Consider the following 15,858-nt stretch of genomic DNA (forward strand, 5'->3'; position numbering starts at 1 on the left):
CGCTCTGCCCCTTCTCGAGAACCACGAGCTTGGAATGCTCGCTACACTGCTATCCCTCCTTTCCCTTCCTAGCAGCTCCGCTTTCGTGGGTCTTCTTCTCTTCCCCGCTCCCTTCTCTCCACTCGTATTTCGCCTCTGACGTTCACCGTCGTCGCCGTCCTTCGATCTTGTTCCCCACTCCTCCCCTGACTGTACCCACCTTTCCGCTCGGCTACTACTAGACTCTTCCGTGGCTAGGAAGGTTCCTTCTCTCTCTTTCTCCAAACTCTCGCTCATTCCCCACTCCCAAGACGCGCTCGCGCTTCGTGACGTTCTATCCCTGCTTATTCTTCTCCGACTCTCACCGCGCCTCTTCCCCTCTTTTCTTCCGTCACTTCCCTTTGCTTCGCACTTGCGCACCTCGGTTTTTCTGCCACGTGCGCCGAGCCTAATTACTTTTTACCTTCCGCCTTATGCAAGGCTCACCCAATGCACTCCTGTCACCTTTTGTCCACTCCTTCTCTTATGCACCCAATACAGGCTTTCAGGCCACCTGGATCAGCGATGTTCTCGGTTGGAGCTATGACAGTTGTAGGTTAGGTTCCCCTTGGTCCGTCTTTTTTTTCCACAGTTAGCCCGCTTCTTGATGGAGCGAGCTACTTTTTTGCCTAGCTCTCGGTTTAACGACTCTCGTCCCTATAACAAAAAACTCCCCGCAGGGCAATTCCTCTACAGCTACGAAAACTTTAATTTTCCTCACGAAGTGCGCAGAATATGTCTTCTCTGTAACTCACCTCGACCGGAAGTCCTTTTAGTCGCTTGTATGAAAAGTTCAACAACAGTAGCAGCGGCTACAACAGTAGCAGCAATGTACTCCGCTGTAGAAAGCAATACATACACACAAACAAAATTATTACGTTCCACTTCAGAATAATGATGAAACTCCATCATTTACGAAAAGATGTGCCAAATAAGTTTAAGAATTTTCTACTTTATATTTTTTTAAATTAACTACTTAATTAATGATTTAATGTTTTTGTTACTTTTTATAACGCGCCCATGCATCGTGCGGTTCGTATACTAAGCAAGAAATACACATTGATACGTAGGAGATATAAATTCCTAGAAATTGGTATTAACGTTGGCCCATCGAGCTACGTGGAGATTGCGATAAGAGATAATCGTGGAAACGAATTAATACTATCTATTGAAACATGGAAAGGACTCTATGAACAACATTGGAATATTAAAACTGTCTTCGGAATCATTACAAAGGTAATTCTATTAGCGTTGGACCGCTGATTGTGTGATTCATGACAGTACGATTGAAAATGCTAAAATTGTATGCTTGGAATCATCCGACGTACGTTTAATGATGACTAGATCAACAATATCGTTTATGCTCAACTTAGATCAATGCATTAAATTAGCATTCGATCAATTGATTGATGTCGTTGAGAAAGTCGATAGAAAATTTGCACTATTCTCGAATATCGCATTTACTGTAATGGATGCTTAAGATGTACCAAATGTAACATGTGCTGGCGATTACTTTGATAAAAATAAATTCCTCGACTGCGAATTGTTAGCTGTAATTTTTTGTGAGTAAAAAAAATTATGTAAAACAAATATAAATAAAAAAATTTTTAACCTAAAATTATGGTGTAATTTCTTCACACATATATAAAATAGGGGTCTGAAATATGCGGCTCGTGTCTCTTCTATTTTTTTTGTACAAAAGGAATCTTTTATGACTGTACATGTGTATAAAAAATTACTGAATAGAAAATAGCTATAATACAATCAAAAACAATATAGAATCGCTGTAATGGATCAGGTACATGAAAAAATAAGAGAAACAAACACGGTATTAAAAAATTCAAAAATTTATTATTATTATTATTTATTACATTAATTTATATGTAATAGTAAAAAATATATTAAAAAAATGCTATTGGACATCGAGCAATAACGTAGGTATCGATGGCTCGAACATCAGCGGCGTTGGGACATCGGCTAAGATCAGCGGTGACTTGAGCATCAATAACAGCGCTTTCTGGAAAAAGAGAACAAAAAAAACTTGTTGATTACTGTTTTGCCTTTAACAGAGAATAAAATGTATTAATACTATTTAGTTACCATAAACGCATTTGTAAACAAAAAAGATACATACCGTTTGACTTATATTTTGCCGACGTTAATGATGACATTGGCGACTTTGATGCTCCAGGACTCTCAATACCTCGCTTTCTTCCTCGACGGTGGTGGACTTGGCGGATATAGTGACAAGGGATCTTTTGTGTTCGATCGATTTTTGACGTATGTATATAGTCTTTTATTTTGTCCATGTTTTAACGTTCGTAACTGAAGCTTACGATTGAATAAAAAAAAAGTTGTATACTCTGTCTATATATATACTGCCTATACAATGTTTTATATATAAGGGTGAGTCAGGTATCTGAGGACAAATTGACTTTACTAAAATTTATATATTTCTTAGAAAATTTATTGTATTTTAATGAAATTTTTACAGCAAACTAAGTTCGTAGGCTATACAGTTAATCGATAAAATCGCCTTCAGCGGCAATAACAGCTTCAATTCTCTGCCGGAAACGTTTGCATGCCCGAATTAAATGATCCTCGTCCATATGCGTCATTACTCTGGTAATAGCTGCTCTTAGGAAATCAAGCGTGTTATGGGGATGTTTATTGGTCTCCCGTTCAACAACGCCCCATACATAGTAATCCAAAGGATTAAGATCCGGGGAGCTAGGGGTCACATGTTTGGGGTGATGTGATCATGCAGATTCTCGGACCAATCTTGCGTCGTCATAGCTTTGTGTGAAGGAGCAGAGTCCTGTTGGAATACATATGGTCTCTCATCACGCATGCTATCTCCAGGGTTTCACAACTGCTTCCAAAACCTCAATGTAGGCAGCAGCATTCACCCGAAGTTTTTGAGGAAAGAAGTGAGGTGGCATAACGTGTCCTTCATTGCTCACCACTCCTAAAACCACGACAGTTGCCGAAAACTTTGTGTGCATAACATAAGGAACATCTGAAGGATTCGCACATAGCCACCTATCACTTTGTCGGTTTATTTTTTGATCCTGGTTAAAATTTTTTTCATCAGAATAAAACCAGAGCATATCCGGGATTTCAGGATGTTTTAACTTGTTTAAAAGTCGTTGTGCCCGGATGACTCGCTGTTTGTGCCGACATAAACTGACCTTTGCGCATCACTTGTACTGATTGTAGGATCTTCGTGGACAATGCGATGGATTGTGCACTCAGAAACTTGAAGGTCTCTCGATATGGCCTTTATGGACTTTGAAAGGTCTTCATCAATAATGTCCTGGACTTGCTGCACAAAATATGATGTTCTAACTCTGTCTGAACGTGCCTTATGTTTTTTGCGCTTGGCAACACTTTCTACATTGCCATCAGATGCTTCTAACTCTCGATGAACTTTATGAACAAACGATCGGGTGAATTTCAAAAATTCGGAGATTTCAAGATCGCTGTGATTTGCGTGTATAGCAACGATAACAGCGTGTCTTTTCATTTTATGAGTCAACTTATTGTTCTCCATTTATGATCTGAAAAGAAAAAAAAGAAAAAAACTTGCTGCCAAAATTTGGCAGGCACATATGTGAGTGTCCTCAAACCTAATGCATCCTGTACTTGTCCAGTTCAAGTCTTTTTCATTTGTACAAATAGGGCACATATTACATGAAAATATTGTATAACACGGATTTCTGCAGAACAGTGTTTGCCTTCTATAGCTGCATGCGATCAGTAACATGCCTACGAATGTTGTACATGTGTTTAATGTTTCGTTAATCTCGTCATACACAATGTGCACAAAATTGGCGAACCACCGGTTGTATAATAAAAGTATATCACGCACTGTTTCATTAGCACGTTCATTGCCATTACTTCCTCAGGATATGTTTTGTTCTTAATATCTTCACTCTGATCCTCACTCTGATCACTATTATAACCGTCATCTTCTGATAATGCGTCCTCATCATTATCCATTACTGCCTCAAAATTCGCATCTTCGAATACTTCGTCGATGATATCCATCAGGTCTTCTTCTGGTATATTACGAACAATATGCATATTTTCCATCAGTATACTATATGACTTTACGAAAGTTTGCTTCTAGACTTTACACTTCGAGACCTAAATTCATACTGTAACTCTTCTCTTTAACCGGAGTAGATATCGTTTTTTCTAATTTTTTTTTAGGAATGCTTCAAAGTTATATCGTCATAAACTTAAGAAATTTTAAAATTCTAGAGTTTTACTTCAAGATTTCACTTAAAGTGTTTCAATTCCTTTTGTTTCATATACGTATAAAAACACAAGTATTATTTTTTAATAGCAGCCATATGTCGACGCTCGAAATATTAATCATTTCTATCGTGATCAATCTTTATGTACTTATCTTAGACATGTTTCTACCTTCATAAGAATTTATGAAAATACAATTCTATCGAGTTTCACTTACATTTACACGTACTTTACTTCTACTAATCTTGAAACATATTACAAAAACATCAAACATTCAATTCAATTGTTATGTCTTCTCCCAAAAAAAAGGATAAACGATCTCTCTTTTATCAAGGGAGGGAGACATTGCGTTTCAATATCATCGATTTCGATAGGAGTCAGATGTTGGCACTCAATCGATTAATTATGAAACTTAGTCGTATTTATTTAAAATAATTAATAAATGTTGTTTCTAGAAAAATTACAATTATGCCATATCTTGGCCGAAAAAGGGTTGGAGCATATACCAGCGAAGTCTTTGTAACATTTTTCGTTTTATAACCATTTGTTTTTTGTATTGTTTTTTTGTTTATGACAATATTCCTCTTTTTTTGATGTTTTTTGTTGTTTTGTACGTGACTGCAGTCCACAAAATCTGTAACGTTTTATTGCCACTCTGTATGACGTCATACCCCCTCCTCCGAAGAATACCCCGCGCCCCGCATTCCCCTTGGAGTTCCCGAGTTAGAATTCCCACAGCATTACTATTGATCTTCAAAAGGATTTAGCAGGCGCTCATTGTTTATTTAAAAGTTATAATCATGAAATGTAAAAAATTATCTCTATAAATCAAATGATATGAAGGATTATGATACGTACAATTTTTCGTGTGAAATGAAGGCTAGTCTATCCCACCCCTCCTTCCTCACTCCTCATCTCAGATTTTCTACGCGAAACGAGATCTATGCATCACACCCTTCTACCTAGAAAGTTGAATGGCCCTAGGGGGTGGGGTTTCACGCTTCGCGTGAAAAGTCGTATGTTTCTAAGCAGAAGGGAGTGAACTTTGCTTCGCCTGGAAAATCTGCCGCTTCTTGGCAGGTGTGAGGTAGAATAAAACTTCCTTTTCACGAAAAGTCATTTCACAGACCAGGGGAGGGGGGGGGGGGAGATGGAATAAATCTAGCTTCACATAGATAGTTGGACGCTTCTAAACAAAGGGATGTAGATCCCGTTTCATGTAAAAAGAAACTCATATTGAGTTATTTGTAATAGTTACAATTTAAATTATATTACAGTTAAACACACATTTATATTGTCAATTTCATTTGTAAATAATTTTCAACAAATAACGAGGCTGAAATCTTCTAAAGGTTACTCGAGATCATGACAATATATATCATGGTCAAGGCCATTGAAGGTAATCTTTTATAAATAGGATATTTATCTTTTTTTTGTATAAACAGTCTGATATGAATGAGAAGAGATCGTGATATTACGGCCCCCATTTACATTTTATAAAATAACTTGATTAATAATTAAAATTAAAATTTAAAACTTAACGATTACGTTCTTCAAAGTGTTGTTCAATCGATTCTAAACTAAAGTTACCAAACATTTATTATATAAAATATTATTTATAAAAATATAGTGACATTGCATTAATGAAAAAAAACACAGTGTTTGATTACAAAATTAACAAAAAATATTTTAGAATATATGCAAATAAATATATATACGTCTGTGTTAGCATAACAACTGTTAGTCTCGGGGAAGGAAAACTAGTTGCAGTAGTGATCCCCGGGGTGGGTGGGTCCCAATCACCACGACACAGCGCGTCCTCGGGTTGCGGATAGAGGAAAAGCCTCGCTATCTCGGTTGAGGATAGAGGTTAGCTGCGAATAAATTGAATAAGCAAGGAAACTCGGGATCAGTTTCTTAAGATTAGGCAAGAGGCTCATAATATGTTTAAAATTAAGAAGCGTCAATACTTAAAACGTAAAATTGAAAAAATAGATGAAAATTGTAAAAGCAGTAACGTACGAGGCACGTACATGGGGATAAATAATTTTAGAAAGGGATTCCAAGCTAGGACGGAAATGGTGAAAGATGAGAACGATAATTTAGTTACGGATACAACGGCAGTTTTAAACACATGGAAAAATTATTTTGATCGGTTATTGAATGTCGAATCTGAAAACGACCGGGAAATAGAGAATTTTGAGTATCACACGGCTGAACCTAGGATTAACGAACCGACAATTTCAGAAGTAGAAAGCGCGATTAAAAAATTAAAAAATCACAAAGCACCGGGTAATGACTTGATTCCGGCGGAACTGATTAAATGGGGGGGAAGTAGATTGATAGAAGAAATTCAGAAATTAATTATCTTAATATGGAATAAAGAAGCATTGCCGGAACAATGGAAAGATTCAATTATAATCCCGATTTTCAAAAAGGGGGACAAAATGAGTTGTAATAATTACCGGGGTATCTCACTTTTACCTACATGCTATAAAATTCTGTCGAATATTTTATTAATGAGGCTTGTACCATATGCAGATGAGATAATTGGAGATCATCAATGCGGCTTTAGGAGAAATAGATCGACTGCGGACCAAATCTTTACTATTCGGCAAATCTTGGAGAAAAAATGGGAATTCGACCAATCGGTACATCAACTTTACATTGATTTTAAAAAAGCGTATGATTCGATAAAACGGGAGAAAATGTATGAAATTTTAACTCGGTGGGGGATACCCAAAAAATTGGCTAACTTAGTCCAAGTTTGTTTAAAAGATACCAGAGGTAGAGTAAGAATAGGTAATCAAATGTCGGAAACTTTTAATATTCATAGCGGATTAAAGCAGGGGGATGCATTGTCACCTCTTCTGTTTAATCTAGTATTGGAATATGCTATTAAAGAAATGCAGAAGAGTAATGATGGTTTGCAGTTGAACGGTACAACACAAATATTAACATATGCGGACGATATTGCTTTGTTGGGAGATAATAAAGAAACACTAATAAATAACGCTAAAATTCTATTAGATAAAACGAAAGAACTGGGGCTGCAAATAAACGTTGAAAAAACTAAATATATGGTCACTGATAGAATTCAGAATATTCATAATAACGGAAACCTGGTCGTCTGTGATAAAATTTTTGAACGGGTTAGCAATTTTAAGTATTTAGGATCGATTTTAAACCAAACTAATGAAATAAGAGAAGAGCTCAAGAGAAGAATTAATTTGGGGAATGCGTGCTTCTATTCGGTTAAGAAACTACTCGGTTCGCGGATATTGTCTAGGCGCTTAAAAATTAGAATTTACAGAACGATTATTTTACCGGTAGTCCTTTATGGCAGCGAAGCGTGGTCACTTACATTACAAGACGAGAAAAGATTTAGGGCTTTCGAAAATAAAGTACTTCGAAAAATCATCGGGGCAAAACGCGATGAGGAAACGGGCGAATGGAGAAAATTACACAACGCAGAATTACATCAATTATATAATAGTCCGGATATTATTAATGTCATAAAATCGCATCGATTAAGATGGGCAGGTCACGCGGCGCGTATGGATGAGAATCGAACTGCGTATAAAATACTAATTGGGGGGTAAACCGGATGGGAAAAGACCATTGGGTAGACCAAGACGTAGATGGGAAGATAATATTAGAATGGAAAGGACCTTAACGAAATGGGGTACGAGGGTCACAAATGGAGGGATCTTGCTCAAGGACGGGAACAGTGGCGGGATTTGGTATTTGCGGCAATGAGCTTTCGAGTTCCTAACGCCTAATAATAATAATAATAAAATATATATACGTACACATAACTTCTGCATAGCTGCTCAATACTAAAAATCTAAGTACTAAAAACATATATAAAATATAAATCTAAGTACTAAAAGTATATGTAATATAAACTATAGATTAACAAATAATAAAGCTGCAATCAATTTTCAAATAATTATTATGTGATATGAAAATCTTAAAAAAGAGGTCGCGATATAATTAATAAGCACAAAGGGCTACTATTAGCAAAATGCCATGCTATTATTTGCATAACTTAAAATACGTATATATACTCGTACAGTCAAATAAAATGTTGAATAGCAAACAGCAGTCAAAAATACATATATTCGTGTGATAATATGTTTAAGTTTAAGAAAAATAAAGAAGTAGGTGTAATTAAATGCTAAAGTGTACCTTAGTAACGTTTCGAAATACTTGAAAATAAAAATGCGTTAATATGCTATCTTGCCGATAGCTTTTTCATACCCAATTATTCGTGCAAAATTGAAATCACTGTGCCATGTGATATGCCATGTGAAATTTATCAGAAAATAGGATTGGACTAGATATATTAACTAAAGCACATGCAATAATAAATATATTACCCGCATAAGCAATCAAATTCTATGGAAAACGATTTTAAAAAAATTTAAAGATTTTGATTCTTTGGTTAACTCGTTCAATGTGAACCCTCGCTGCAGCTACATTCCTACTTTGTTCAGCCTCTTCGTGCAACAACTGTTTCTTAGCTCGTAAAAATGATGGCTGAATAAGTTCAATATTATGTGACGCACATTCATATTCAATTAGAAATTCCATGTCCACTATAATCGTGTCTTCACTACCAGTCATTTTCTAATAGGCCAGATTTCATAAAAATGAATTTATCAGACGCCCTACCACCATATCCTGGACTTATATATGATAATGTTCCGGCTGATGGCCTCAATAAGTTCGCGCACTTTCACTCGTCGATCAGTCAAAACAATATCGTGGACTTTATCGATGATTTCTGGCGTAGCAGCCTCAATTGGACGTCTCGAACGAGGTGTATTACATGTGGATGTACGATCACGTTTAAATTCATTCACTCAATTGTATACAGTCGCTGGTGCAAATGTGCTATGAACATTATCCAACTCGGCTTTGATTACTTTCGGCGTTAAACCTTTCATATATATGTTTGATCACTGCACGAAACTCGTTTTTTTCCATTTTGCAAAAAATACAAAGGTTGTTCGCTTTAATCGTCTCTAGAAATAAATCCACGCGATGAAATTTCCGCTTAAAATTAGACAGTAATCAGCTGAAAGATGCTACTTGTCAAAAAGTAATGTGACATGACACTGCGAGTGTCCTCTGACAGATTTTCTAAGAACTTATTGACGTATCCTCGTATATTATTTAATGTTATTGACATTTTAATACATTTATATTATGTGTAATTAAATGTAAATTTACGTTTTTTTGGTGTTAATTATTATATCCACATGTCTGAACGAAAAGTCAATATATATATTGATAATTGGATAATAAAAATTAGAATAGAGGAGTGAAATACAATTATTAGTTAATAGCTAGATAATAGTTAGGATGGTACGTATTGTTACGAGTTTGCTTTGACTTAAAGTTCGCGCATGGAGCGCGAGTTCGCGCACACGCGTGTACGCGTGATTGGCGATGGCACTTGGCGCTTTGGCGGTGTTGTTCAGCATTTGTACAGCGTTTTCCGTTGCAATTACCCTCATTCGTCCTTGTCTCCGTGCACGGCGTTCTGTTGGCCTATTGTTCTCAGTTTTCGGCTATATTCTTTTCAGTTATCGGTGCGTGCACGTATGCTGGAAAGTTCCTTTTAAAGTTGCGTTACAAGTTGCGTTATAAGGAAAATTGCGTTACAAGGAAAGTTGCTTTACGCTGGAAAGTTGCATTACAAGCAACATTACTTTACGCTGGATAACGGCCGGTAAGTTCTGTTGCCAATAGCTTTAATGATCTTGAGAATTCCTCCACCACTGGGACATCATTACTGGCATGCTTTAACTTTTATACATTTCTTGCATTGGAAAAATGCATGGGAGTTAAGTTAAATTTCCTCCCTAGTTAAATTCGGACGTACTGGATGAATATTCACGGATGAGTATTTACAAGAATCTTTAAGCATTCATTACAACTTGTTGTTTTGTTGGCATACACCACCACGAATTGCTGTGCTACTTCGCTTAATGGATCGGATAATGTTGTTAACATGACTAATGATATGTTACATCCTATAGACGTTTCGATTCTTTCTTTCGAAAGATTTGGCCGCACGTCGCGGCTCCGGGCAGCGCCTATGAGATTCGAGTGGAGCGCGCTGATAACGGTTTAATGGGTCTAAAGAGAGTGACTGAGCGGACTCCGCGAAGTTCGTAAAACGCTAATCAACCAGGAAGGAATAACAATTTTAATGCGGACAAGAATGCGTAAATGTATCGAAACCACGTTATAACAAAAATTAAGTCTTATCGTCGGAATGACAATTTCACCTTAGGAAAACAAGTGCTACGTCGCGTTTTAAAAAATCGTAAAACGCATAGATAACTTTCCACGGTAACGTTATCTAAAATCGGACTCGCGACTGATAATGGTTGCCCGGTACGTAAAAGTACTTGTGGACAATAATCGCCTGTTTACCTAATCACATTTTCCGCGAGAATAACAAATTCCTCTGGAGCAATCTTGGCTTTTAGAGAAAAACATAAATCATTTCTTCTAAAAATCCTTAAACGATGCACTTTAGATCAACAACGGCAGGACGTTATAAACATCGTAAATCACGCGAGACGTTGCAACTATTGCATCCCAGATAAAGGGTACTACGCCCCATTTTTTTCGAGATATAAATAGAAGCCCCGTGGAAGCACAGAGTCAGTCCGAGTACGCAGAATAGATGGGATATTCGATACGCTTCAGTTGCAAAAGAGTTAGTCGGAGTACTTGGAATAGTCAGGATAGTCCGCGATCCGCGTTGGTTGCAAGAGATGCAGTCTGAGTACTCAGCATAGTCAGAATAATCGATCCGCATCAACTGCAAGAGAGTCAGTTCGCGTCACGCCAGTACATTTTCCGTGTCATCATGCCACCAATCATTGGACCACCTTCTTGGGGCTCTTGCGTGGACAGCGGCCCTGCTAGCCAGGTAACATTAATCCGGGATCCCGTGGATCAAAAGTAAGTTTGTTATTCCTTCCGAACGTACACCCGCCCTCCTCAAACACGCGCGCGAACACACACACACACACACACACACACACACACACACACACACACGCACGCACACACGCACGCACGCACACACACACACACACACACACACATACACACACACAATACTTCCGAAAGATAGTTATGTAATTGTAATCTAGTAACGTCTGTATCCATAAATTAAATAAATGTTAATTAATTGTAATTAAAAATCCCAGGCTTTTCACCCTTTTTTTTACCCCTCGCTTCATTCCTCCCTCTAATTCTTAAGATCGCACAAGGCCCAGTCCCGGGTCCCAAAAGGATTAAGTTTCTTGACCCAAAAAGTAGGACCGACGTTCGCACCGTCCCTCAGGAACAGGCATCATAGCGTCCTTTCGAGACGTTGACCCGCATTCCGGGACCGAAAAGGGTGCGTACGACTCACAGGGGTTCGCCTCTCTGCGTATACCTGTGAGATTGAGTCTAGCCATCCTTCCACACCCTCTCCATTTCCCTTTCTTATCTCTTTAACCTCATTTTAAGGTTTTGGACATAACAGATATTTTACTTGTATTTATGACATTTTGGTCATATTCGTGCTATTATTTCTTACGCTGTCATTATAATAATATTTATGTTTCTTTGTAAAGCCAGATTAAACTTACTAAACATTTATTTTATAATACTCACATTTTATTAATCTTTATTCTTATGCTTATTAATACGTTTCTCTTAGATTTTGATTAGTGACGCTAAGTACATCAATATTTGCATTCTCAATTATTTAAATTTCTAAATTTATCTCCGATACTTGATGTCATTTAGAAATAAGTGTCTTGCATTTTATTACTCTTTAAACGAACGATTGTGCTATGATATACCCCCTCCTCCCCATGGGCTCTCCTTTATCACCTATAATTGCGGACCTAGTAATGAGGAGATTAGAGACAGTGTCCTTGATGTCGTTAAATTTGGATATTTTATTTTATTATAGATATATCGATGACATTTATACCACGGTTTCGTCCTCTAAAATAAACATTTTACTACAACAATTCAATTCATTTCATCCGTGTCTCCAATTCACTACAGAAGTGGGGGGAGATAAAATGAATATTCTTGACATCACTATATCTATCTATAAGAATCGTTTTATTTTCGATTGGTATCGTAAGCCTACTTTTTCAGGGATATTTTTAAATTTTAACTCGAATCACCCAATTGCACAGAAAAAAGGTACAATTTTTTCGCTAGTTGACAGAGCTTTTTTACTTTCTGACTTTAGGTTTCATACACAGAATTGATGAGGTTTATTATCAACATTTTAGACAATGAGACTATCCACTGATCTTCATTTTTGACACAGTCAATCAACGTATAAAAAATTTAATTAGAAATAGACACATAACACATAGAGTTTTGGTTGACAATGTCGGGACGAATGAATCTGTTTCTTGGCTTACGGTACTATTTATCCCTTTCCACACGGAAAAGTTCAAACGTTTCAATAAAAACCACATCAGGGTATCTTTCCGTAGTCCCAATAAATTGAGCAAATACATTAAAATACAGAAAGATATTTGTCCACATCAAAGAGCAATGTGGTCTACAAGATTTCGTGTAATAATTGTGATGCGTCATACGTTGGACAGACCAGCAGGAAATTAAAAACTAGGATTGCTGAACATTGCAATCACATTAGATACAATACTTTTGGCTGTTCTGTCATAACGGAGCATAGGAGACAGCTTGATCACGAATTCCAATGGAATGAAGTCGTAATTTTAGACGAAGAACCTTGCTATCAGAGACGTTTGGTTTCCGAGATCCTTAATATCAAGAAGCAAAAGAATAGTCTCCATTTACAAACTGACACCGATGGCCTCCACATGGCTTATATTCCCATCATAAATAAAGTTTGACTTTCTGATACTAACAGTCCGTCTCCTCTCTCAGTCTGTGTTGATCCGCACTACTGAACGTACATAATAATCGACACGTAATGTCTGTCTTACACATCTGCGTTCCTTCTTTCTGTACATATTCCAAAAGTTTTTTATTCCTTTTTGGACACGCTAGTTTGAATTTTTTTATACATTATTTCTGGTGAGTTTTTATTATTTTTTATTAGATTTCCGGTATGTTAATTTATTTACGCGTAGATCTTTTTGTGGTAAGTTTTTAATTTATCTTTTTTATCAATTAGACCTTTGCCAAGATATTTTTAATACATTTGACTGTTTAATCGTACGGAAATAATGTCGAACTGTACATCTACATCAACACTCACCCGAACTGTGAATGTTTTGAATATGCGATCATTTGCGATAATTGATTTTATTCTACGATTTTTTCGTTATGTTAATTTCTGAAGAGGGTTCAATTCGATAGCCGAAACTTATAACTTGTAATTATTTTCTTAATTTTGATTTTATTTTTGCTTTATGTAATTTTGCCTCTATTAATCGTAATATATTATTTTGTTAATTTCAAAGAAATGTGTCGACTCTTACTTTGCCCGTTACTTATTATTATTTGTTTTGTATAGAAAGAGTCCTTTGATTTGTTATTTAAAGTTTAAGCGATTTAATAAAACCGACATCAGAGTTTCTTTCCATAGTCCTAATAAAATGGGTAAATATTATATATCAAAGTATAGAAAGGATATTTATCCCCATACATCTAAAAGCAATATAGTCTATAAGATATCGTGCAATAATTGTGATGCGTCGTACGTTGGACAGACGGGTAGACAATTAAAAACCAGAATTACTGAACATCGTAATCATATTAGACATAACATTTCTGTCCGTTCTGTCACAACGGAGCACAGGCTACAGTATGATCATGATTTCCAATGGGACAAGGTTAAAATTTTAGATAAAGAGCCTTGCTATAAAAAACGCTTAATTTCCGAGATGCTCAATATTCGAAAACTAAAGCCTATGTGGAAAAATCGCCGAACACGAAATTTCTTTTCTAACCTGTAATTACCAAAAAGATTGGCATTTAAATCCAAGGGTATTATTTCTGGAGTTCCCCTTGTGAGATCTAAAATCTATCGAAAAAATGAATTAAAACCTTTTAATTGATGAGTAAAAATATAAATTACATTAAAATTAAGGGTATAATATTATACATTATGCTTATGTAACTTTATTCAATAATGACATATTTTTAGTTAAATACGAGATAGATTTAGACGGTTTCTTTAAATAAGTCTTAAATTTTCATTTAATTTACATCATTTTTTATATAATGGTTTTAAATTAATTAAAAACTGAAAATAAATTTTTATGTTCTTATAAAATTGTTCACGTTTGGTTTGTCCCCAAGTACAATAACGTTTTAAAAACGTATTACAAATGTACATATTGGACATTTTGTACACATTTTAAACATCGAATTACAAGGATGAATTAAATATAAACCGGAATTTTTTTTGTATGCCTCGTGAGGTGAGCGGAGAGGGGTGCGGCTTCTAAGTGTTACAGATAGGGATGTCTGAAGGAGATCCCCCGTAGAGGACCCCACACTACCGCTCCTTTAGTGAGTATCATGATGTCAGAGCAAGAGATTCTCATCGTTGTGCAACGGGATATTATCAAGTTTTTTTACGAGAGAGGACGTAAAACTATCCAAAATTTTAAGAAGGCTTAAGGCACAGTTCGGGGACAACACCTTAAGAAGACTCAAGTGTACGCGTGGCACAAACAATTATTAGAAGGACGAGAAGCAGTTGAAAATAAAGGTCACCGACGTTGGTTCTTAGCTGGAAAGGTTCTTGCAACTGTATTTTTTATTTCAAAAGGGTTTTGCACATTGATTTTTTCCATGAACGTCGTACTACTGTCTTTTGGACAAAATAAAACTCGTCGGAAAAGATGCGAATTTCCAATACGAAACATAATCCTGTTGCATGACAATGCTCAGCTCTATACACCTGCCCAAACTCGACAAAAAATTGAGAATTTTTTTCTGGATTATACTAGAACATCCTCCTTTATAGTCCGGACTTATCGCCCTGCAATTATTATTTGTATGTACCACTAAAAGAAGCACTTGGAGGATAGAGATTTGATGATAATGTTACTGTCAAAGCGTTTGTGCGTGATTGACTGGTGTGTTACAACTACCTTTATTATCATTAATTTTCACATATATTTTACGATAGCGGGATAAAAAACTACCTATTCGTTGGGAAAAATATATTTCTAAGTCTGGAGATTATGTAAAGAAATAACTTCGTACGTTTATATTTTTATAGTGTTTCAATAAATTAAAAAAAAAATTCCAGTTTATATTTGATTCACTCTTGTAGATTCTCGAACATCTTTATTATTATTATTATTATTATATTATTAGGCGTTAGGAACTCGAAAGCTCATTGCTGCAAATACCAAATCTCGCCACTGTTCCCGTCCCTGAACAAGATCCCTCCATTTGTGACCCTCGTACCCATTTCGTTAAGGTCCATTCTAATATTATCTTCCCATTATAATATTATTTTTTAATATTATTATATTTTTATTATTATATTATTATATTTATTATTTATATTTATATTTATATTTATAT

At 36.0% G+C, this 15,858-nt stretch overlaps 1 protein-coding gene across 1 annotated transcript in view; it reads right to left on the bottom strand.

Moving 5' to 3' along the window:
- Window positions 1–2,537: 2,537 nt before the first annotated feature.
- The window catches only part of LOC108755300, a 19,385-nt gene continuing 6,064 nt past the window's right edge, over window positions 2,538–15,858 (bottom strand). Inside the window, exons 3-6 of the mRNA XM_018498224.1 lie at window positions 8,769–8,910; window positions 3,890–4,079; window positions 3,210–3,536; window positions 2,538–2,748 (exon numbers count right to left, since the gene is read on the bottom strand). Coding sequence (XP_018353726.1) covers window positions 2,538–2,748; window positions 3,210–3,536; window positions 3,890–4,079; window positions 8,769–8,910 — 870 coding nt within the window. The remainder of the gene's footprint in view (window positions 2,749–3,209; window positions 3,537–3,889; window positions 4,080–8,768; window positions 8,911–15,858) is intronic.

The sequence above is a fragment of the Trachymyrmex septentrionalis genome, unplaced genomic scaffold (assembly GCF_001594115.1).
Source record: "Trachymyrmex septentrionalis isolate Tsep2-gDNA-1 unplaced genomic scaffold, Tsep1.0 scaffold123, whole genome shotgun sequence".
NCBI classification, from domain to species: domain Eukaryota; kingdom Metazoa; phylum Arthropoda; class Insecta; order Hymenoptera; family Formicidae; genus Trachymyrmex; species Trachymyrmex septentrionalis.